Source organism: Hemicordylus capensis, chromosome 2 (genome assembly GCF_027244095.1).
Source record: "Hemicordylus capensis ecotype Gifberg chromosome 2, rHemCap1.1.pri, whole genome shotgun sequence".
NCBI classification, from domain to species: Eukaryota; Metazoa; Chordata; class Lepidosauria; order Squamata; family Cordylidae; genus Hemicordylus; species Hemicordylus capensis.
In genome coordinates, this window is record NC_069658.1 from 429,044,527 (window position 1) to 429,067,552 (window position 23,026).

General features: G+C 48.4%; 1 protein-coding gene across 1 annotated transcript; it reads right to left on the minus strand.

Moving 5' to 3' along the window:
- Positions 1-1,257: 1,257 nt before the first annotated feature.
- BCDIN3D (BCDIN3 domain containing RNA methyltransferase) lies at positions 1,258-13,286 on the minus strand. Its single transcript, XM_053293488.1, has 3 exons — positions 13,164-13,286; positions 6,160-6,423; positions 1,258-3,857 (listed from the first exon to the last, which is right to left on the minus strand). The coding sequence occupies exons 1-3, from the start codon at positions 13,284-13,286 to the stop codon at positions 3,264-3,266; spliced, it is 981 nt and encodes a 326-aa protein (XP_053149463.1). The 3' UTR covers positions 1,258-3,263.
- Positions 13,287-23,026: the final 9,740 nt, after the last annotated feature.

Consider the following 23,026-nt stretch of genomic DNA (forward strand, 5'->3'; position numbering starts at 1 on the left):
TCTGTCCTAGGCTCTGTGATGATCAACATTTTCATAAATTACTTTGAGGAGGGAATAGAGAGGATGCTCTTCAAACCATACAGATGACAGGGAATAGCTAATCACTTAGCAGGCAGAAGTTTCTAAGCCATCTAGGCTTGTATATTGGGCCAAAAATAAAATGAAATTCAACGGAGACAAAAGTGAAGAAAAAGGAAGGAAGAAACAAAAAACCAAATGGGGACGTATAGGATGGGGGAGATCTGACTTGGCAGCAGTACATGTGAAAAGCTCTAGGTGGCTTAGTGGACCTCAAGTTGAACAAGAGCCAATACGGTAGTGTGATTCTGCTGCTAAAAAAACAAAACAAAACCTTATACAGTAACAGAGGCATAAGGTTCCATGCTTTTCTGTGATAGTTAGATCTCAGTCAGAATACAATCCAGTTCTAGGCATTGCATTTTAAGGATGTTGATAAGCTGGAGCAGGTTTGGAGAAGGGCAACAAGGATGGTGAGGGTCTGGAAACCAAGGCCTAGGAGGAACAGTTAAAGGAACAGGGTATATTTAGCTTAAAGAAGACTACAATGAGATATGATTGTCATCTTTACATTCCTGAAGGGCTGCCATATGGAAGATGGAGTGAACTTGTTCCTTGTTGCTCCTGAAAGCAGGATTAGAACTAATGGTTTCTAATTACAAGGATGCAGGTTCAGACTAGATATTTCAAGGATTTTTCTAACTGAAAGAATTGTTCAGCAGTACAGCAGTCAGCCTTGCACAGGGATGGGCTCTCCTTCAGTGGAGGTTTTCCCACAGAGCCTGGGCAGCCATTTGTTGGGGGGTGCTGTAGCAGTTTCCTGCACTGAGCAGAACTAGAAGACCTCCAAGGTCCCTTCCAATTCTGAAGTTCTATGATGTATATCATAACACCCCATATAGCTTTCTAACATGTAATTCCATTGAGTAAGGTTGTGCTGTCAAGTCGGTGTCAACTTCTGGTGACTACAGAGCCATGTGATTTTCTTTGGTAGAATACAGGAGGGGGTTACCATTGCCATCTCCTGCGCAGTATGAGAGGATGCCTTTCAGCACCTTTCTATATCACTGCTGCCCAATATAGGTGTTTCCCATAGTCTGGGAAACATACCAGCGGGGATTCAAACCTGCAACCTCTTGCTCCTCAGGCAAGTTACTTCCCCGTTGCACCATTAGGTGGCATAATTCCGTTGAGTACATATCATGAAAGTGTCTGACAAACAAGGAAGTCCACTGAAAATTAAAGATGAAACACATTTTATTACATGTTAAAACTATACTGTAGAGATAGTAAAGAGGGAATAGAACAAAGGTTAAGAAAAATAGGAGGACATGTAAAGAGAGGCCAAGTTAAGAGAAAGCCAAAAGATACGTCTGTTGGGACACAGAGGAACAAATGAACTGCTGGAGAAGCAAGAACATGAGTGTTGCTTCATGTTCCATCCAATACTGCTCAATGTGAGATATACACATCAATACTTCCCAAATCTCCTGGATTGGAGCATTTGGCCTTCTATCTTTTGCAAAGGCTACTTGTACACGGGGTGGGGGTGGGGGGCAGTTGATAACCATTTTGAAACATAAAGCAAGAAAAAAAGAACATAACATGAATGAAGGAGATGCCTATTTGAAGGCATTTCATGTACAGCTGTATTCAAATAAATATTTCCAGGGCATTTTGACATGGTCAAAAATGTGTCCCCATTTACCACCACCTTCTATGCAAAATTATCCAGCAGCTTTTAGGAGCTAAGCTGAGGAGCTCTTCAATCTGCCACTGCCTTATTGGGGTTTCCTCTGGCCCCTCCCAACAGCTCACCTAATTCAAATCTCATCCAGTGCCGCCCTAGTCAGTCATTTCTATGCAGCTAACAGAGAGCTGAAACTTCATATGCTGCCCCCCAAAAATGAATGCCAAAAAAAATCAGGCGCATGCATGCCTTTATTCTCAGTTCTAAGTTTTGTAAGCTGATCAAGAGCCAATAAATATTTTTTTTAGCTATGGTGCTAAAAAAGATCCAGTCACATCATCTCAAGAAACATACTTTGTTCTCCTTTCTTAAGTACATAACAATGGGAGGAAATTCCCATGGGCTATTCCATGGACCCATCTCTAATACCTAGCTCCTTTGGTTCTTGTGTATGGCAGACAAGTGCCTTACATTCACATTTTACAGATGGGAAAATTGAGGCACACACGGACAACTTCCACGCTGCCAAATAGAGATGGACGTCTGTCAGTCTGATCCTATCAATGCTGGTAAAGAGCCTTTACACTGGCATATCACAGCTTTCCGGAAGCCAGCTGTTGGCAGCATAAGCCAAACATAGGGATGTTGCTAACTTTTGTCCTACAGAACTAGTTTTAGATGGCACACACAGCTCTACCTTCGAGATGCAGGCAATATTGCTGCAGAGAAAAGGAAAGCATGCCATGAAAGATGGGGAGTATTTTCAGAAATAAAAACAGAATTAAATTTCTGTGGCAAAGTAAGAATTCTAGAACCCACCTTAATTATGCAAGTTAAGTTTGTATTTTATTCTGTTTCTGATTGGTATGAGGAAGAGCAATGCAGAGACCTTGAAGTCCCACTCCAGAGCAGTGAAAATCCTAAGCAATGGCCCCTCCTTTGGCTCCCAAGCTTTCACTCATTGCCAGGACACTCCCAAGCCTTTTGAGCAGCCACAAGGGCTTGATTTTAAAAAACCCTAACAAACTTGATTTTAGGATGCTGAATGTTGTGCCCTGTATGAAGTGGGGGTGATAGGCCCGGGCGGGAAGTGATGGCAGTAGCATGGAGTTGCAGGGATGCAGTAGCAGTGCTGATGCCGGGGCAAGCAGCCACAGCAGTGTCTCCCTCTCTCTTCCTGCCCTGCTGCAGCGGCATGTCTGTCTCTCTGTTGTTGTCCTTTTACCTTGCCGTGGCTGTAACGGGCTTGAACTGTGGTGGGGCGAAAACACACACACACAGAAACACAGACAGAGGTATGGCAGGGTGGGAATAGAGAAGGACCTTTTCTGTTTGCACCTCCCAGCCCTGCTGGAGGCACTGCCCAGCACTGTCCTCTTCCTCCTCGGGCCAGTCCAGCACAGGGCTAGGAGGATCGGCATAGGGCTTGGTTGCTTCCCCAGTTCGCCAACCCCTAAGGATTGGGTGGGGACAAAGGATGGCAGTGGGGACTGCAGAGAGCCCCGCCAATCAACCAGCACTGTCCCTTTAACCAAATACAAGCAGTGACCAGTTCTTAATCACTGCAGGTGCTCAATGCGTTTGATTTAAAAAGCAAGAGGCTCCTGTCCCAGCTGGTGCTTCCAAAGCAACACATCAGCTCCATTGCACAGTCTTGGGTCAAGATCTGGCTTATTTTCTCCGCCATGTTCCCGCTGATGGCGAGTGATCGGAAGTGGTCAAAGTCATTCCTGCCCAGCTTCCGTAGGCGGCGGGCGGCTGCTCGGTAGCATTTCCATGGCTGAGGCTCAACAAGCAAGTACGTACACTTGGAGGCAAGGAAGGCCAAGAACTTCACCAGACCGCTGTCCCCATGGTTCAGGTGGATCCACATGGTCACAGACATACAGAAGCAAAGATCAAAAGTAGAGCGGCCAAACTTGCTCAGATACGAGCTCAGCAGAGGCTCCCTTGCCTTGGCATCCATGATATCGAGGGTGGCATAGGAAATGGAGCTGGGGAAGGGGCTGTGTTGCTTGGCTCTCTCAATCAGTACTGCATCAATGTCACAGCAGAGGAGGCTTAGATCCTTCCCAGTCATGGAATGCTCAGGGCTGGCTTGGTTCTCTTTTAGCCCAAGGAGGTGCCTGTAGAGGGCGACACTGAGCTCCTGAAGAGAGAAAGGAAACTCTTTCACCATGCAAGTCCTGCAGTAGAAACACACCTCCCTGAACAGAGAGGGCCAAGACTGCAAACAAACGACAAACCACAAATATCTATATACCACTTTAAAAACAAAAGTTCTTAAAGTGGTCTGCAGAGAAAAAATAAGAGGGCTCCCTGTCCCCAAAGGGCTCACAATCTAAAAGAAACATCAGATAAACACCAGCAACAATAATGGGGGGAATGCTGTGCTGGGGTTGAATAGGGTGTTCCTCTCCCACTGCTCAACAGAAGAGAATCACCACGTTAAAAGGTGACTCCTTGCTCAGTTGGAAGGGGTTTTTTTGCAAGTACTGGCCAGGCCTTGGTTCACTTAACTTCCAAGATTGGACTGTATCGGGCTCATTCAGGCCAGTGTGGCCACAGGCGCTTGACACAGGCAGTCTCCCATCTAGGTAGGCCAAGATTGCAGCTTATGGGGTGGCTCTAACTCACGAAGCAACTTTCCCTATTCAGCCATGATACTCACTGGGTGACTCGGGGCCAGGCACTTCTCTCTCAGCCCAATCTACCTCGGAGGCTTGTTCTGAGCAGGGCCAGTCCAAGGCGCAGGGGGGTCCCCAGGTCGTCACCCTCCGCCCCCATAGTGGCAAGGTGGGTGGGTGATGGGGAACGGGCTCGCTTGCCCACCCTCCTTGCTGCCTCCCCTTCCACTCACTGTGAAAGCAGTGGATGGAGATGGTGAGGGTAGGCGAGCAAGCACGAGGAGGGATGTATCCCACCACCCGCCCACCTCACCACCACAGGGGCAGAGGCTGCAGGGAGGGGGCAGAGGGTGGCAACCCTGGGTCCCACATGACCTACTTTCTGCCCTACGCAGGTTTTTAGTTGGCTTACCAGACAGGCCAGCCCTGGCTGTGAGAACAAACATAACCATGCTCATTGCTCTAGGCTCCATGGAAGAAGAGCAGTATGACTTTGAATGCAATATGTAAGAAAGCAAGAGCAACTCTGCTGAGCCAAACCAAGGGACCATCTAGCCTAGCATCCTGTTTCCAACAGTGACCAGCCAAATACCTCTGAAGTCAACATAGCCTGTAAGTAGGGCAAGAATGCAGCAGCCTTCTCTTATTACTTTTCTCCACAATCTAGTACCCAGAGGTACATACCATGGTGGCACTGTACCCAGAGGTACACTACTAGAGAGGAAGAAGAGGGGAAGGGCAGCTGCAGCTGCCATGGCTACCTCTATGTAAGAGATCAGTGGGATGGGGAGCTTTGTGCTCCAAAGTCTTGTATGGGTTGGACAGGGAGCTTCTGATCTGACCTTTTTAGCCTCCGGAACACAGTATGAGAACAAGGGGCTGCGGGCAGCAACTTTATCTTCTCTTCAAGCTCCTGCAAATATTTGCAGGGGTCAGATCTGTCCCTTGTAAGCATTTGTCAACAGCCCTTTCTCCTCCCTCATATTCTTATAAAAGCTTGCAAGGGTCAGGTGCAGACCTTGCAAGGCGCATGAGGAGAAAAGCTAGATTACTAGCAGTCTCATGTCCTGGCCTCTCCCCCCTCCCCTTGTAAAGCTTTGCAAGGATCAGATTGAGAGTCCCTCATGCAATCCTTGCAAATCACCAGAGTGGGGGCTAAAGCAAGCAGCTGCCAGGCAGTCTCCTGTCCTGGCCCCACTCTCCTTGCAGGGGCTGGTTGGGGAGCAATTTTGCAAGCTTTTGAAAAGATGCGCAGAGGAGGCTGCTGGCAAGAGGCCACCTCTCTACAACCTGTGCCCCCCCTTAAGTGCTGCAAGGAAGGGGGAGAAGCAGCATCTGCCCCAATACCTTGGGTCATCCCTGCTTACTCATTCCCCATCCACACACATTCACAACGTTGCCAAGATAGCCACAATCGCTGTCTTTCCCTAGGCTACCTATCAGCCAGCATCTCTCCCCCACCCCGTCTCTTTTAGTCACACACACGCACACACCCCAGGAAGCAAGGGGATCCTGAATCTCCTCAGACAGCCTTAGAGAAGCAAACAAACTGAACTAGTGCCAGGTCGTTACAGAGAGTAAGGAGTGCCGAGAAGCCAAACCAATCCCGGATTATTATTTTTTTTAAGTCGCTGTAGCAGAGAGAGAGGCGCTAGGAGGAGTCTGAATCACACATAAAGTCCGAGGGAGAAGCTTGGGTTAGCCGGGTAAGCAACATCTGTTGAATTTCCAGCTGCTGTAAGACAGCGGGGAAGGCAGAAGCTCCAGCGTTCCCCATGCCCCGCCCTCTCTTCCCCGTTTCCTCTCCGCTGAGCGCGCTCTCACCCCGGAGTTGCACCCCACGTCCAGCCCCAAAAGCGGCTCTGCCCGCGGGCCTGGGAACAGCTGGCTCAGCAGCGCGGCCGGCAGGAGACGGACGCGCCCCTCCGGCGGGTGGAAGCGGGCATAGTCGGGGAAATTCCCGTATGGAGCGGCGCCGCCAGGGAGAAGAACGGAGGGATCGGCGCTCTCAAGTGCCTTGCAGCCCTCGCCCATGGGCGCCGCCATCTTGGGGGAGACGAGAGCGAGAGACCGGCTGGGAAACGGAGTCTAGCACAGCAAAGGTTCCGAGAAGAAAGGTTCCGGCACGAGGAGGCTAATACGAAAGCCAACAAGGCCGTAATAACTGGTCTTTTGCTATCTTGGCTACCGTCAAAAGAGGAGCAGAAACGGGGCCCGATGGACCCTGTAGTGGGGTTGAGTTCGAAGTTGTGGGTACCACAGGCAACCCGGCTCAAGTTACTTTGGACACGTTATGTGAAGACTCAGCAGTCTATAATGCTGGGGAAAGTTGATGAAGGGAAGAGAGGATGACCACCAGCAGCAAGGTGGATGGACTCGATTACGACTAGGGATGGGCACGGAACCGAGGCGCTGGGTAGGGGGTCTCGCCTTAAGGGTGCGGGGGTTGTACTTACCCCTCCCGCTGCTTTCCCCCCTCTGGCGCTCCCTTTTTCAACAAAGTTTTCCCTGTCGTTAGCTGGGGGTGGCAGAAGTAACCGGCGCACGTGCGGCAGCAGGCACATGTGTGGCGGCTACTTCCACCATTTCCTGCTAATGATGGGGGCAGGGGCGGCAGGGAGAAATGCTGCCGCCCCCAAAACTTTGTTGAAAAACAGAGTGGCGGGAGAGGTCAGTACAACCCCCCCCCACCGCCCTTAAAGCAAGACCGCCGGACTGGGCCACGTCTGAACCAGTTGGCCTCCGAGGCTCCAAACCAGTTAGGGCACATCCCTAATTACGATAGCAATGAATGCACCACTCGAGACCTGAAAGGCCAAGTGGAAGACAGATCATCCTGGAGAGAATCTATCTATATGGTTGCTAAGAGTCGACACTGACTAGACGGCCCTTAATCAATCAATCAGTCAATCACAGGCAACCCAGCTGAGCTGTCAAGTACCGTGGAGAGATCGTCATCGTCGTCAGTGGCAACCCTGCAGTTATTTGGGACGGCGGGTGGCTGTCGTGTGCAGCATCGCGTGCAGCTGTCGGGGATGATGGCAACCAACTTCCCTTGAGTCCAGGGCCAGCACAAGCAACTTTGTGCGCAGCAGCAGTGCAGCTTTTGAGCATGCTGAACGGTAATTTTGGAGCCTGGACTTAAACGCCTTTGGAACCGCTCGCCCCCACCCGCCCATACTTTTAACAAAATCTTAACACAACCACACCACTGGGGACAGATTAAAAAGGATTTGGAAGCCCCCCAGGGGGTGTGGATGCCCTGGACTTTGGCCTGGATGGCCAGATGTAAGAGCGCTGTAGGCACCCAGCAACCCAGCTTTTGAGAAGGCAACGCCTTCATATGCCCAGCTGCAACTCAACTGCTGGAGGTCCAGTGGGTGACCTTGCACACAGCGGCAAGCCAGCTGCCAGGCTTAGGGGAGAGGGCAGCAGGCGAGTCTCACAGCCAACAGCAGCGCAGCTGGCGAGCTTCATGGGCGGGTGGTGGTGGTGTGGCGCTTATACCCAGCAGTGGTAACGCAGCTGCCAAGCTTGGTGGAGGGAGCGGCAGGTGGCTCTTGTGGACAGAAGCAATCAGTTGCCAAGTATGTTGGCCGGGGGGGGGGGCTGGTGGCTGCCAGCCAGCCCTCACACTCAGCAGAAGCCCAACAGTTCTATATGGTGGAAGGTGGTGGTGGGTGGCCCCTCATAGTACCCTGAGGCAATCCACCTGTTGAGCAGGAGGTGGGGGCGGTCGCAGGACCAGCAGCAACCCAGCTGCTGGACTCAGTGGATGAAGTGATGGTGATGGTTCCAGAGCAGGAGGTGGGTAGCCTCCCCAAAAACTATGGTTCACACGTACACACACACACACACACACACACACACACTCCAAAGCTCTATTTTTTAAAAACAACAACTGTGCAACAACCTAACCTACCTCATAGGATTGTTGTGGGGATAAACATAACCAGGTACACCATTCTGGGCTCCTTGGAGGGGCCGCATGATATACATGTAAAAATAAACAAACAAACCCCCATCTCTGATTTCACACAATAGTGAGGCCACTGCAAGAAGTGATTGCAAAAGGGAGGGATATATGAAAATAAAGCAAGTACTGTGGGTCAAAACACACCAGCTATAACAAGGATGTCCTGGTGATTGATGGCTTCAAAAAACGGAGGAGAATTCTGGTTTGCTTGCATGAAAAGAGTTAATTATCAAAATGGGAGTGAGGAGAGTGGGAGGCTGTGAGCCAGAGCCAAGCCCGGTGGGCCCAGGCCCTGGATCTTATAAGTACTTGGCACGCCCTCAACTCCTGTCTGTGGCTTCCAGCGGCATCTGGTGGGCCACTGTGTGAAGCAGGATGCTGGACTAGATGGGCCATGGGCCTGATCCAGCAGGGCTGTTCTTATGTTCTTATGTAACATCTCTGAACAACACAAAAGCTCCACTCTCCCTTAGAATATATTAACATGAATGACAAGAATGCCCTTTGAGAACAGGGAGTGCTACTTTGAAGGCCTGTTGGAAATCCTGGGAGTACATAAAACCAAAACAACAGCTCCTAATTATCCAAAACAACAACAAAGAAGACATCGTAAATATGTGAATATGAATATATTGAAAGTAGATCAATAATTAATGTATAGTGATTGTCCCAAGGTAGGTTTTCTATCCTTGCTTATATTAGGCTTGTCCCGTAGAAATAAATGCTTTCTGGGGAACTGTGACCTGCCATGAACTTTGTAGCTTGGGAGGCCTGGCCGTATGTTTGTATTTTATATGCTGCCCATCCAGAATAGCTCAAGGCAATGCACAATACAAAATTTAAAACCATCTATATATTCTCTCTATATAATTCTCTTTGGCGTACCCATTGCTAATGCTATGCATGGCAGCTCTCACGAGAGTTCGCAAGTGAGGGGAGGGGGATAGGAGAGTGATGGCGGTGGGGAACATAAGCCAAACAGGCCAGAGAACGGGTGGGTGGGGAGAGAAAGCAGTGGTAGCAGCAGGAGAGAAAGCAAAAGCGGCCACAGTGGTGGGAGGAGAGAAAGAGGCGGCGGAGAAAGTGGTGGCCGGCCGGAAAGAGCAGCTGGCTGGCCAGAGAGAAAAAACACTGGAGAGGGGGGAGGGCCGAGAATGAGGGAGACTTCGAGGGGCAGATGCTCTGCGCCCAGGCCAGCTAGTTTAAAATATTATTTTAAACCTTGCATTTTCTTGAAAAGAAAAATGTAACATTTTATTTCTACCTCTTCCTGTCACATCGGCTTTATTCAGTCTCTTTTTTGATCCTGTATTTATCATCTTCCCAGCTAAGTATTGAGTCCTTTGTTTGCTGTTCCAATGGAATTTTTTTATAAAACTGAAAATTGATCATCGGGGCTTGTGAGATTAGATGTGAGTTTAGCTGAGGGGATAAACTATTTATTTGATTTATATCCTGCTCTGTCCCGTGGGCTCAGAGCAGCATACAGCATATATCCCTAAATGTTAATAGCCTTGTCCAAGGGCTTGCTTCATAGTAATACTAATTATTTAAAAGCTTAGCCAGACATACAGCCCAATATATGTCGAGGCCAGAATAGGTAGAAAATCAAGAACTCTCCTCCAGCCCTGCAGATCCTCCCCTACCAGGGCGCTTTCCAGACTAGCTGCTAGAACAGCAGCAAAATGCCTCTGTTTGGGCAAGTCACATTTAGAACGTAAACAGCAGGGGGAGCAGACCCGCAGCAACTAACAACCCCCCCCCCCAACAACAACAACTTTTCCATGCCGGATGTACGATGTCCTTGCTCTATATCATAGCGATTAAATTTGCAACAGGGCATTGTTCTCTGGACCCTTTTCAATCTGGCTTCCGCCCCGGATATGGGGACTGAGACTGCCTTGGTCACTCTAGTGGATGACCTATGCCGGAAACTAGACGGGGAGAGCGTCCTTGTTGGTTTTGCTGGACCTCTCGGCGGCGTTCAATACCATCAACCATGGTATCCTTCTGGGCCGCCTCTTGAATATGGGAATTGGAGGCACTGCGTTGCAGTGGTTCCGCTCCTTTCTTGGGGGGAGGGTCCAGAAAGTGGTGCTGGGGGACTACTGCTCGGCTCCGTGGCCACTGGCCTGTGGGGTCCCGAAGGGTTCGGTCTTGTCCCCCATGCTGTTTAACATCTACATGAAACTGCTAGGAGAGGTCATCCGGGGACTTGGACTGAGTTGTCAGCAATATGCAGATGACACTCAGCTCTATCTCTCCTTGTCATCTGATCCTAGGGAGGTGGTGGATGTCCTGAATCGGGGGCTGGAGGCCGTGATGGGCTGGATGTGGGCTAATAAACTGAAGTTGAATCCAGACAAGATGGAGGTTCTGTTGGTCAGTAGGAGAGCCAATTAGGATGAGGAGATTTTACCAGTTCTGGATGGGGTTGCACTCCCCTTGAAGGAGCAAATACGCAGCTTGGGGGTACTACTGGACTCGGCTCTGCTTTTGGAAGCTCAGGTGGCCAGGGGTGCCTTTGCATGGCTTCGGCTAGTGCACCAGCTGCATCCCTTTCTCAAGAAGGCAGATCTGGCCACAGTTACCCATGCCTTAGTCACATCATGGCTGGATTACTGTAACACGCTCTACATGGGCCTGCCCTTGAAGAATATTCTGAAACTGCAGCTAGAGCAAAATGCAGCAGCTAGGGTTTTATCTGGAGCTGCCCGGTGGGAGCACATCACACCCATTCTGAAAGAGTTGCACTGGCTACCAGTTCATTTCTGGGTTCAGTTCAAGGTGCTGGTTTTGACTGTCAAAGCCTTAACGGTTTGGGCCCGGGATACCTGAGGGACCGCCTGCTCCCAAAGGTTGCTGCCCGCTTGATGAGGTCATCTGAGGGGGCTCTGCTCCGGGTGCCAACAGTGAGGGAGGCTAGGTTGTCATGCACTCGGGACAGGGCCTTCTCTGTTGCTGCCCCCAGACTCTGGAATGCTCTCCCAGTGGGTATCCACTCCTCAGTCTTCATCACAGTTTTTAGAAAGCATGTCAAATTGTGGTTTTTTACCCAGGCTTTTATATGATTGTCTCCACTGCTGCTTCTTGTATTTTGTACTGTTTTTATGCTAGTGCTTTAATTTAATTTTTAAAAATCAGATTTGTTTTTATATTTTTTAGCTCAATATTTTAATGTGTCTTTTTTATAATCTTGTTTTACAACTTTATTGTGAGCTGCCTTGGGATTTTCTTAATGGAAGGCGGGGTATGAATTTAACAATAACAATAACATTGCAAATGTGAATGGTACCCTGCTGTCCCCGTAGGGACTACTGTGTCACAACGCAGGAAGTGTGGAAGCACACTTCTGAGATATGTCCTGACCCCGTTGTAGGATCAGGTCTGGAAAGCATCCTGGCATTGCCTCCTTAGCAGCTATTACTCTCTTTCTCTCCTTCCACATTGATGTTGACCAATGACTTCTTATGGTGGTCTTCTCATAAGCACAAGTACTCAGAATGATCAGTTGTGATGTGTTCTTTGGGCACAATAATCGACTGATTAATCGACTCAGCTTTGTCATTCAAGACGGTGGGTGACACACTCCACTGGAACAATCTGCATTTCATTCTGTTGGTGCTGAGCACTGGAAACTTGATGAATCCAAAGGGAGTTGCTATAATTATCTCTTCTTATATAAATATTAATAAATATAATCCATTTCATGTGCTAATGGTCATGTTCTTTCCCAGGAACGTTATTATGCAACACATCTTTATTTAAAAACTGCAAGCACATCTATAAAATGTGTCCTTGGGTCACTGCAACTAACAATAGTTGGCATGCTAAGGAGACGCTGGCACCAAATTTCAATGAAACAGCATGCAGTTTTAAGCAGTACATGAGTCAATGCTGAGACATCTGTGGGCCATCAAAAGAGAGGTCCAGAAATGGTCAGCAAGCATGCGTCTGGTGAAAAGAACAATGTTCAGTTAATAAATAATTGTAATCATGATTCTTTAAAAAACAGAATGCTTTCTATTTGTCATCTGTGTGTGCATTCTTCTGGAAGCCTTTCTTCTAAGGACTCTTCTGATATTGTACAATAAACATGTTTCTTGCCTCCACATGTGCTCATTGGTCATGAAGAATTGTGTAGTTTTTTTAAAAAAAAAGTAACTTACAGCCCACTTCAAATGTTCCAACATAAAGCGGGCAGTTATCTGTAGTGGCCAAATGTGAAGAAAATCCCATGCATGTATTTATTTCATTTATTTACTTGATTTCTATGCCACCCTTCCAAAAGGGGCTTAGGGCGGTTTACATGTAGGGCATAATACGCACAGTGGCAGCTACCTTGAACCAGTATTTTGGTCACTGAATGAACAAAGCCAATTCGTCTCAGGTAGAGCTGCTAGCCTTGCCTAAGAAGGCTGAGACGACTCTGCAGGAAAAATAACAGTGTGATAGGACTTAGGGGCAAGTAACTTGGGCAATAGAGGCAGAGCACCTGCTTTGCATGCAGAAGGTCTCAGGTTCACTCCCTGGCATCTCCAGGTAGGGCTGGGAAAGACTCCTGAGCCTGAAACCTTCAAGAGCTGCTGCCAGTCAGAGTAGACAGTATTGAGCTAGGGCTCAATGGTCTGACTCAGTATAAGGCAGCTTATGTTCCCGTTGATCCATAACCACCAAATCTCACAAATTAGAGGCAATGTCAGACAGATGACTTCCCAGGTGACTTCTGTCCCATCGTATGGCCCATCCATTCCTCCTCCCCGGTGAGCTTTCTTGGAGCAGGGCTGGTGCCAGGTTGCGCTTTGGGGCCTTGCCTCCCCCCATGGCGCACTGGCAACCCGCCATGGCTTACCAGGCAGATGGTGAAGGCAGTAGCAGCTCCTTTCCCCTTCCCACCCTCAGAGAGTGGAAATGAAGAGATGCCACTGCTCAGGCATTCATTGGCTTTGGTGGGGACTCTGTCCCCTGCTACCATCCTTGGAGGGTGGAAATGAAGAGGCGCTGGAGCTGCCACTGAGGCCTCCAGAGGTGACTTCTCTGCTCCCACCAGCCATTGGACTTTCTTGCAGGCCCCTGTGATGACAGGTGGATCTGAGGGAAAGCCCACTGGCCAAGAGGGCAGGGTGGGGGAAAGAGCTGCCGCTCGAGCTGGGACTCTGGGCAGCTCCTCCCATCCTCCCCATCATCCAACAGCAGTATCCTCTTTTTCCAAGGTGGCTCGTGGATAGGGGGTGGGGGTGGTGGGAGTGCCCAGTAGTGAAGGTAGGAGTGGGACAAAGTTAACTTCTACCATCATGAAGCCAGGTCCGGGTGGATGGGTGTGGGCCTTCAGACCCATTCTCAGCTTGGTCCACCTGTGAAACAGCCGTGACTTATTTCCTGAGCCCTTATTTCCTGAACAGCAAATGAAGGTTTGCTGAGAATCTATTCTGCAACCGTTTATTAGCCACATCTGGAGAAAATACAAAAGTTCAATTATAGACTTCAAAATTAACAGGTGTGGGCAAGCTGGATTCTGCCTATGGAGGATAGGCATAAAGAGAATGTTTTTGTGGAAAGAGGAAAATGCATATGATATCCCTACCATGCCTAGCTGGTGGAAGCCCAGCCATTGCCTTCACTGGTCATTCTTCTGTTTATTTATAACCTGCTCTTCCTCCAAGGAGCCCAGAGTGGTATACATGGTTATATTTATTCTCACAACAACTCTGTGAGTTAGATTAAACTGAGAGATAAGTTACTGGCCTACAGTCACCCCGTGGATTTCATGGCTGTGTGGGATTTGAACTCGGTTCTTCCCAGTCCTAGTCCAGCACTCTAACCACTATGTCATACTGGCTGCTCATGCATTACTGGAGCCAATGTGCGACCATAGTGATAGTGGAGTGCCTAGCTCTTTTTCTGCTGACTGCATTGCAAGCATTGTTGAGCCTTTGACCACTGGATAGCTAGCTAGCTAGATACCACTAAGCAGGTGCGGGTGAATCTGAAATGTGGCAACCCGCCATCAAAGTATGAAAATCCATCAGGCGAAAGAAATCCCTGCAATTTCAATAGGCAGCACAAGGTGGAAGCAAACCATAGTATTATCTACCTTTATACTCAGTGTCATTCTGTTATTAGTGTTGACTAACTTTTATATATGGTTTTATGTTCATAGTTTTAACTTCTAGCTTCTTCTACTTATTATACTAAGTAATTTTATAGAGACTTTTTATTATTTTGTAAGGGTAGATTGTTTGAACTGTTTTTGTCTACTTTGTTGTTATGCTGGTCCAGGGGCGTAACAATGATCGGGCAAGGGGAGGCAGCTGTCTAGGGGCCCTGGCCTCTGGGGGCCCCTCCAGAGACATGTCACGTGCCTCCCCCTACCCAGCGCCTGCCGCATTGAAGCGCCTTCAGTTTGAATTATTTTCTTTTTTCTTTTCCTCCATGTGTGCGAGCGTGCGTGCCATATTTCCTTGCCGTCCCTCCCTCCCTCTCCACCCTTTCCCCTTGTAGGCTCCTCCTCCGTTGAAACCCCGCAGCTCTCCTCAGTGCTCCCCCTGCTTCGCCTCCGCCAGCAGCAGCACCTAGAGACGCCTTCGAGTCGGCGGCATCCTCCTTTTCCGAGGCTTCTTGCCTGGGGGAGCGAGGCGGAGGCAGGGCGACTTTCCTCTCTCGGCTTCCCCTCGCAGCGAGCAACCAGTGCGCGGAGATGGGCTGCGGGAACTCCACTGCCAGCAGCGCTGGCAGCCGAGGAGAGGGGCAGCAACGCGCGCGAGCGTGGCGTGCGTGGCAGGCAAGGAGCGGACGAGAAGGGCACACATGCCAGGGGCGTCATGGAGGAGCTGGCAGGGAAAGGGAGAGACCAGCAGGAGGAGAAGAGTGGGCTGGTAGGAGAAGGGGGTGGCCAGAGCAAGAGAAGCGGGGCTGCAAGGGGCGAGGAGGCAGGCAGCTGCTAGTAGGGAGAGCTGCTCGAGGAGCCGGGAACTCTTCCCGAAGCTGCTACCTCGAGGCAAGGACTAGCTTCTCTCTTTTGTGGCAGGCAGGCAAGGAGAGGCTTCTAGAACTGGATGGAAACTTCATGCCACTCAGCTGAAGGCTGCTCTGCTCAAGCGGGCTGGCAGGGAAAGGGAAAGCCTTGGGGAGGGGGGGAGGGTGCACGCACAAAGGAATCTCCGCCAAAAAACCAAGCAGCCAGCCAGCCAACCGCACCCCCCGCAAGACCACACAACAAATGTGGCCAGTCGTTTTTCTGGAAAACGAGAACTGGGAAAGCCAGCATTTTCTCCTTGCTTTGCAAAACAGGCTGTGTAAACAAGCCTCCCCTGAAAAGTGATGCTGCCTGCATTTTGGGATGAGGATGATTATTTTTAATCATTTTTTATATCCCTCCAAGGAGCCCAGAGCGGTGTACTACATACCTAGGTTTCTCCTCACAACAACCCTGTGAAGTAGGTTAGGCTGAGAGAGAAGTGACTGGCCCAGAGTCACCCAGCAAGTCTCATGGCTGACTGGGGATTTGAACTCGGGTCTCTCCTGTCCTAGTCCAGCACTCTAACCACAACACCACACTGGCTCTCTAAGCACTCTATAACCACTACACATTATACCTCACTTCGCTTATAAATGCTGCACTGGACTGGTATTTATTTACTAGACATGTGAATAATATTATGAGTCCAAAGAGAGACTGATGGAAAGCAGTTGCTGTCTCTGCAGCTGACCTTTCAGTATGAGTTATCTTTTATTTAAACCTTTTTTGTACTTGGTGGCTCCTCAAGAATTCCCTTCAACAATTTACAGAACTTTTGAGCTCAACTTCAGTGGGGTGGGGGGCCCATTTTAAACTCTTGTCTCGGGGCCCCCTCCAACCTTGCTGCGCCCCTGTGCTGGTCAAAGACCAAAATAAAGACTATGACTAACTTTTAATTAGATTTGTATTTTTACATTCCAAATTAATATTTTTTATTGTATAACCGTTTTATAGTTTTATATTGTCTAGATGTTTTGGAAACTGCCTTGAGATTGTTTTAATAAAAGGCGGTAGAAAAATTTAATACATACAAATAAATGCCCAAGAAAAGCAGAAGCTCTCTTCCCATCACCTCTCCCCGACTCCACTCACACAATTTAATTGGGGCGAGGCAGTTCCCACCGCCTTCTTTCTTATTCCTCCTCCCCCTCCCTCCCTTGCAAAGCGAAAGCCTCCCTCTTTCTCTCACTCTCCTCACTCTGAAGGGAGGAGCTGCTGACACTGCGAGAAAAAGTTCCGTTCACCTCCCGCCCCCCATCCCAGCATGCCATTGGCACACGGGGGGGAAAGGAATGAGGAAGCCACTGCTTGCCCCTGGTACAGTGGGGAAAGGTTCACTTGCCCTTCCCTCCCCTGGCATGTCACTGGGGCATGCCAGGCAAAGGAAGGAGAGGCTCAGTGAAGAGGAAAGGAAGGATCAGCAGCTTGCGCATGGTGCAGCAGGGGAAGATTGGGACAAATCTGGTGTATCTTGTAAGGAAGAGTTGAAAGCCACCACACATGCCCCCTTCTCTATAGTTTAAACACTCTCCTCTGGATCACAGAATCCCATTGGGACAACTGGTGCATTGAATGTCATTTGTAAGGGGTGGTCCAGCCTGGTCTGCATTTGAATGGGAGACTACTTGTGAGCACTGTGAGATATTCCCCTTGTAGCTCAGTGGAAGAGCATCTGCTTTGCATGCAAAAGGCCCCAGGTTTACTCCCTAGCATAATCTCCAGGGCGCTTTCCAGATTACCCACTCAACAGTGGCAAAATGCTTCGGTGCGGGCAAATTGCATTCAAAACATAAATAGCAATGTGCCCAGTAGGGGGAGCACTCTCCTAAAAACTCACAACTAGAAAATACAGCAAGGCTCTAACTTTTTACGCCGGACATACTACATTATAGCAATAAATCGCAGCGATTAAATCCCAAACAAGATATCGGAATTGTGAACGGCACCCTGCTGTCAGCGTCAGGTCTGTGGTGTCACAACACAGGAAGTGCGGGAGCACACTTCAGAGATATGTCGTGACTCCATTGCAGGGTATACTCTGGAAAGTGCCCTGAAAAGGCTGAGAGAGACTCCTGCCCGAAACCTTGGAGGGCTGTTGCCTGTCAGTGTACCTAGATGGACCAATGTTCTGACTCCCGATAAAGCAGCTTCCTATGTTCCTATGCATATTTAAGTTGGCTTTTAGCTACATGCACTCCAATCCTAAACCATGTAAACCCAGATGAAAACTCAGTGTTAAAGAAAAAGCTATCACAGTAGCAAGCAGCCCAGTTTGATCGCTGAACTACATTTAAGCAAAACAACAACATGTATTCATAGTGCATATTCAACAGAAAGAAAAGTCACCCATTTGCTGAAAGTGTCGATCTATTCACCACTCTGATTTAAACAGGATAGCAGAATGGTATGTGTGGAGTTACCCCAATTGCTTAGGACTGAAAAATAGGCAAGGCTTTCAAGAGCAAGAGAGCCTTTAAAACATGTTTCCCATGATCTGATTTGCAAAGACTTATTTTAAAGCAAGTGCATGAAAACGGGCCAAATGGTTTGGGGTTTTTTATATTGTTGATGGGGGAGGGAATATGTAATGCTTATTTTAGCAAATTGTGAAGAGTCAAGCCACATGCAAAAATCTGGGGCTATTCTGGTCCACTACAGATTAAGGTCATTCAATATGATCTTATAAACTCATATTAAATATAAAATATATTTTATATACTTATATGAAATATAAACTTATATTTTAAAAACACGATGAGGTCATTCACACAATCAAAAAATTGTGTTCTACCTGGGTTTGGAAGCTGTGTGTGCTCCCAATTTTCGATTGTGTGGAAGCAAGACAAGATGAAAACCTGCATAAAGTGATCGTGTGGAAGCAAGGTAGGAGGAAAAGCTACCCAGGTTTTCTTCCTACCTTGCTTCCACGTAATCATTTCTACCCAGGTTTTCCTCCTACCTTACTTCCAGACAACCAACAATTGGGGGCACACAAAGCTCCTAAACCTAGGTAGAACACAGTTTTGAATTATGTGAATGACCTCAATATGTAAAATATGAGCTACTGTTACAAGCATAGAGCAAAATAAAATAGCCACTAAATCTTAAAAGAAGAACCATCTGAGGGTAAAGAACCAATTTCCTCGTATCTTTTGATATGTAAGCCATTTTGAGAACTTTATTGCTAAAGAAGCAGCACATACATATTTCTAATAAATAATAATAATGGCAAAGGCATAATAATAAGAAGAAAAAGAGACCAAATTAGAGCTAGTAAATAGTAGGGATGTGCGAAACGTTTCGAGTACAGAACGATCTGTACCCGAAACAGCCAATATCGGGTGATAGCAAGTGAGAGTGGATTCATGGTGTCTCATTGAAAATCTCATTTGCTATCATAGAATCCACACAAAACACCTCAGAAACAACAGAACCCTGTACCCCATGGGTTAGAAACCCATGGGGGTGGTTGGCACCCTATGTGCACTACACCACCACTCGCTCTGGGCCACCCCAGAAACCCCCAAGTGCACTTATGGGGCTGCTGAAAGCTCCATTATACCTTATGAGAAAAAACCTTAAAGACGCGTAAACTTCAACAATTCACCAAAAATCAGCCCTCTGCCCAAATCCTTTGAAAAAATTCAGGTAGCTTCCTTGCCCCTACCTGGCACTACCACCAACCCCACACTGCTCTAGGCCACCCCTTTCCCCCTGATGTGAAGTGATACACCCTCCATTATACCTAATGGGGGAAAACCTTAAAGACGTGTAAACTTCAACAATTCACCAAAAATCAGCCCTTTGCCCAATCCCTCTGCAATTGGGGTGGTAGCTTCCACCCATTAGGTACTACCACCCCACCCCACTCTTTTGGCCCCAGGACCCATTTTTTTTAATCCGAATCAATCCGGATTCAGATTTGGATTAATTCGGATCCGAATCGAATTGGGGGTGAGTTGGAAGGGCCAGATTTGGATCAAAAATGAATCGGAGGTGTTTCAATTTGGATCCGAATCGAAACACCAAAAATCCGAATTGCACATCCCTAGTAAATAGCCTAATATATTCAAACCCTGCAGCCACCACACAGTAAACCAGAAATTAAAAACAAAAACAAAAATAATTTTGCCAGAGCATTTCTTCTTTTCTCTCCCTCTTTTGTTTTTGGAGGTTCTTAATACTTTTATAGTAACTAATTTCCTCAAGGAAGTGTGGGGGGGGCGGGGTGAGGAGAATCTTACAAGTTGGTACTGTAGCAGGTTTAGCTTATGCTTGTTGGAGTCTTGTTGTACTGCTTGGGAAATCATTTCTTAAAAGTGAAAAATGTTTCACTCAAGCACAAACAAGGGGGTGGGGAAGAAACACATACATACAAACTGAGGCTTTCAAACAGGGGTGGGATCTCTCTCACACATACACAATTCATAAATGTGGGAAAGAGAAAAACACACAGCAGCTTCTAAGGGGAAGAAATCACACACAAAGCAAACAGATAAAGGCGTTTTTTGTTGTTGGTTGGTTTGACTTTCCTTTCCTTGATGGAGACAATTCCAGCAGACAGCTTCTCTACCACCCACTGCTCCTCGCTCAGCAACTGTCTGCATTCAAATGTTGAGCTGGGGAGAAGCACAAGATTCAGCTCCAGGAGGAGAACGAATCAGACTGCTGCTGCTGTAGGGAGAAGGCCAGGCCAGTTTTTAACCGTTTTCTTTCTCTGCTGCTGCTCTGCAATCAACAGCCGAGAAGCTGGGGCGTAACTATAATAGGGCAAGGGGAGACCGTTATCTGGGGGCCCACTGCCTTGGGGGGCATTCCAGAAGCAAGTTACATGATTGACTCCCCCAGCCACGCACCCGCCTGGGCTTCCTTCAGTTGTATTCATCCTCCAAAACTGATGTGAGTGTTAAGACCTGGAGCTACCAGAACAGGTTTCTCTAGTATCATTAAATGACTTGCATTGTCCACAATTTACAAAACCTTTAAAAAATAATTTAGGATGATGTTCTATTGTGGCACAAAGGAGATCTATTAAAAAAAACAAATAAATTTTACTCTGCTTTTTGTTACCACTATTCAGCCTCATTTAAGATTTCTTTACTTCATGAGCTGAGCTTCGGAGGAAGGGGGCATTTTAAAAGCTCGTCTCTGGGCCCACTACAACCCTGCTACACCTTTGCCGAGAAGAAAAGTGCAAAGCAGGTGGGAGGAGGCAGGCAAATTATGGTGGCATGGGTAGGACCCCAGATACCCCCTCCAACAAGAAAATAGTTGCAAGAGATTAAAAATAGTCTAAAATCTGCTCCAAAAGTCCCAAGATGGCAACCCTACATCTGTCTCTGATGAGAGGATTTGTGCTCAAGCCACCCCTTTTAGAATATCTGTTGATCTTCACTCTCTGACTGCCCAGTGAGGCTTTTGTTGTGATCCATGAGGAGGCCATGTGGCCTAACAGGCAGGATGCCCCAGCTCTGTCAACAGCAGTTCTTTAGGAAGGAGGATCTCTCCGTGTCCACAGCTCCCCATGGCTTCATGAGGGGAAATGCCTGAAGAAGGCAAGAAGGGAATACTCCTCCCCAGTTGGCCTTTGTGGCTGCTTGAGCAGCTTGGGCCACATCTGGCCATCTGACTCTGTCCCAGAGGTGCCAGGGATTGGACCCCGGGCCATCTGAATGCATTGCAGGCTCTGTCCCCTGACAACTGCGTGCCCTCTTTTCTGTGGGGGAGAGAGGAATGAGCCAAGTCTGGGAATGGAGCTCTAACAACTGGCTCCTTTCACCTCAGAAGTAGGGATGTGCACAAACTGGTTGGGAGGCCCTTTTCTGGACTTCCAAACCGGCCCGGCCAGTTCAACAGCGGGGGTTACCATTAAGCAGGAGGGAGGGTGCTCTTACTCCCCTCTGCCACATTTCCCCTACCGGCGCTGTGCTGAAAAACACTGGCGCGGGGTGGCAGCATACTCTCTTGCTGCCCCGGTTGGTATCAGACTGGAAGTGGCTGGTGTATGTGCACATGTCACACACGCGCATGCACACCGGCCACTTCTGGTCAGATGCTGACCAGGGCAGCAAGTGGGTATGATCAGTTATTTTCAGCACAGTACCAGTGGGGGGAAACACAGGGGCGGGGGAGCACCTTCCCTTCTGCTTAAAGGTAACCACCCGCCACTGCCAAACCAGCCGTCTGCCCGTTTGTGCACATCCCTACTCAGAAGCAGCGAGCTGTTGAAAATTGTCCCTCTTCCACCAGAGTCCCTCATCCAAATGAGGTTAGGGCATGAAAGAAAGAAGAAATTCTTATATTTCCAAGAGAAGGGTGTGTGTGTCTGTATGTTCAAATGTCACAAGGTTCAGCTGTGAGCCGATGCTTGGATTCTGGGGGAAAGGTAGAAAGGCCCTGAATGAATTCTGCAAGTTCCCCTGACTTCTCCCAACTTAGCCAACCCTTGACTGCCCCTCCCCTCCGCCCACTGTCAGTTACCTTCTAAAAGCAATAATTAAAGGAGACCATCACTAAAAGGACACCACCAGCCCCAGATGGGCCCTACCTGGGTGGAGAGCCAGTCTTGTGGTAACAAGCATGAATTGTCCCTTTTGCTAAGCAGGGTTTGTCTTGTTTTGCATTTGGATGGGTGCATTTGGATGTAAGCACTGTGCCTGCTGTAACATATTCTCCTTAAGGGATAGGGAATGCGATGAGCCTGAAGCTCAGTGGCAGAATGTCTGCTTGCATGCAGAAGGTCCCAGGTTCAACCTCTGGCATCTCCAGGTAAGGCTGGGAAAGAGTCCTGCCTGAAACCTTGGAGGAGCTGCTGCCAGTCAGTGTGGACAATACTGCGCTAGATGGTCCAAGGGTCTGACTCGGTATAAGGCAGCTCCCTATCTGCATGCCCCCCCCCCGCCTCAGCTTAGTGCTGTTTGCAAGTGAACCTGCCAAGGTTGCCTGACTCCAGCACAACTGGAGAATGCAGTTGTCAGCATGTGTGTGGAAGGCTTTCCTTACCTGTTGCTTTAGCCTTCCTTGCCTCCCTGAAAGCACCAGGCCCTCAGGTTTTCCTGTGCTCCCTGCCATCCCTGAGTCAAAGGAACATATGCACCAAGGTGGTGCCTTTTACACTATCTGCTGCTGCAGCACAACCAGAAGTGCCTCCGTAGAGAACTACCTACTTTCACTCCCTTTTGTTCTTTAATGTGAGGGGCATCTTGCATTGGTCTGCTCCTGTCTCCCCTTCGGTGTGTCTGGAGATCAGCCATTGTCTCATTGCATGGATATGTGCCCCTGTATGTTTCAGATGTCTTTCTTAGCCAAGACCAGGAGGTATTTTTTTTTAAAAAAAGTGTCTTTGCATTCAGTTAACTGGAGCCTGCACAGAAGCAGAGTTCTAGATGTGGACCCTTTCAGCTGTGGCTGCAAAGCCCAAAGCATCCACTACTATGGAACGCTGAAGCAATCTTTTGCAAAGTACTGTTTGCCCCACCCCTTTCCCTCTAACCATGCCCATTGAGCACCAGCTCCTCCCACCAGATGCCACACCCCTTCTTTCAAGTGGTCAAGTTATATAAGTGGTTCTTAATGTAGGGTCTGCCAGATGTTGCTGAACTACAACTTCCAGCATCCCCAGCCACAATAAAGTGGTGGGCCCCACTTTAAGAACCACTGCACTCTCTCGTCTCTCTCCATAAAATGACAGTCCTCAG

Coding starts and splice junctions, on each gene's coding strand:
- BCDIN3D (XM_053293488.1), bottom strand. CDS start 13,286: ATGGTAGCAGGGGACAGAGTCCCCACCAAAGCCAATGAATGCCTGAGC. Junction 6,424..13,163: donor CTGCCTTCACCATCTGCCTG/GTAAGCCATGGC, acceptor TTGCTGTGCTAG/ACTCCGTTTCCCAGCCGGTC. Junction 3,858..6,159: donor ACGTGGGGTGCAACTCCGGG/GTGAGAGCGCGC, acceptor TTCTCTCTTCAG/GAGCTCAGTGTCGCCCTCTA.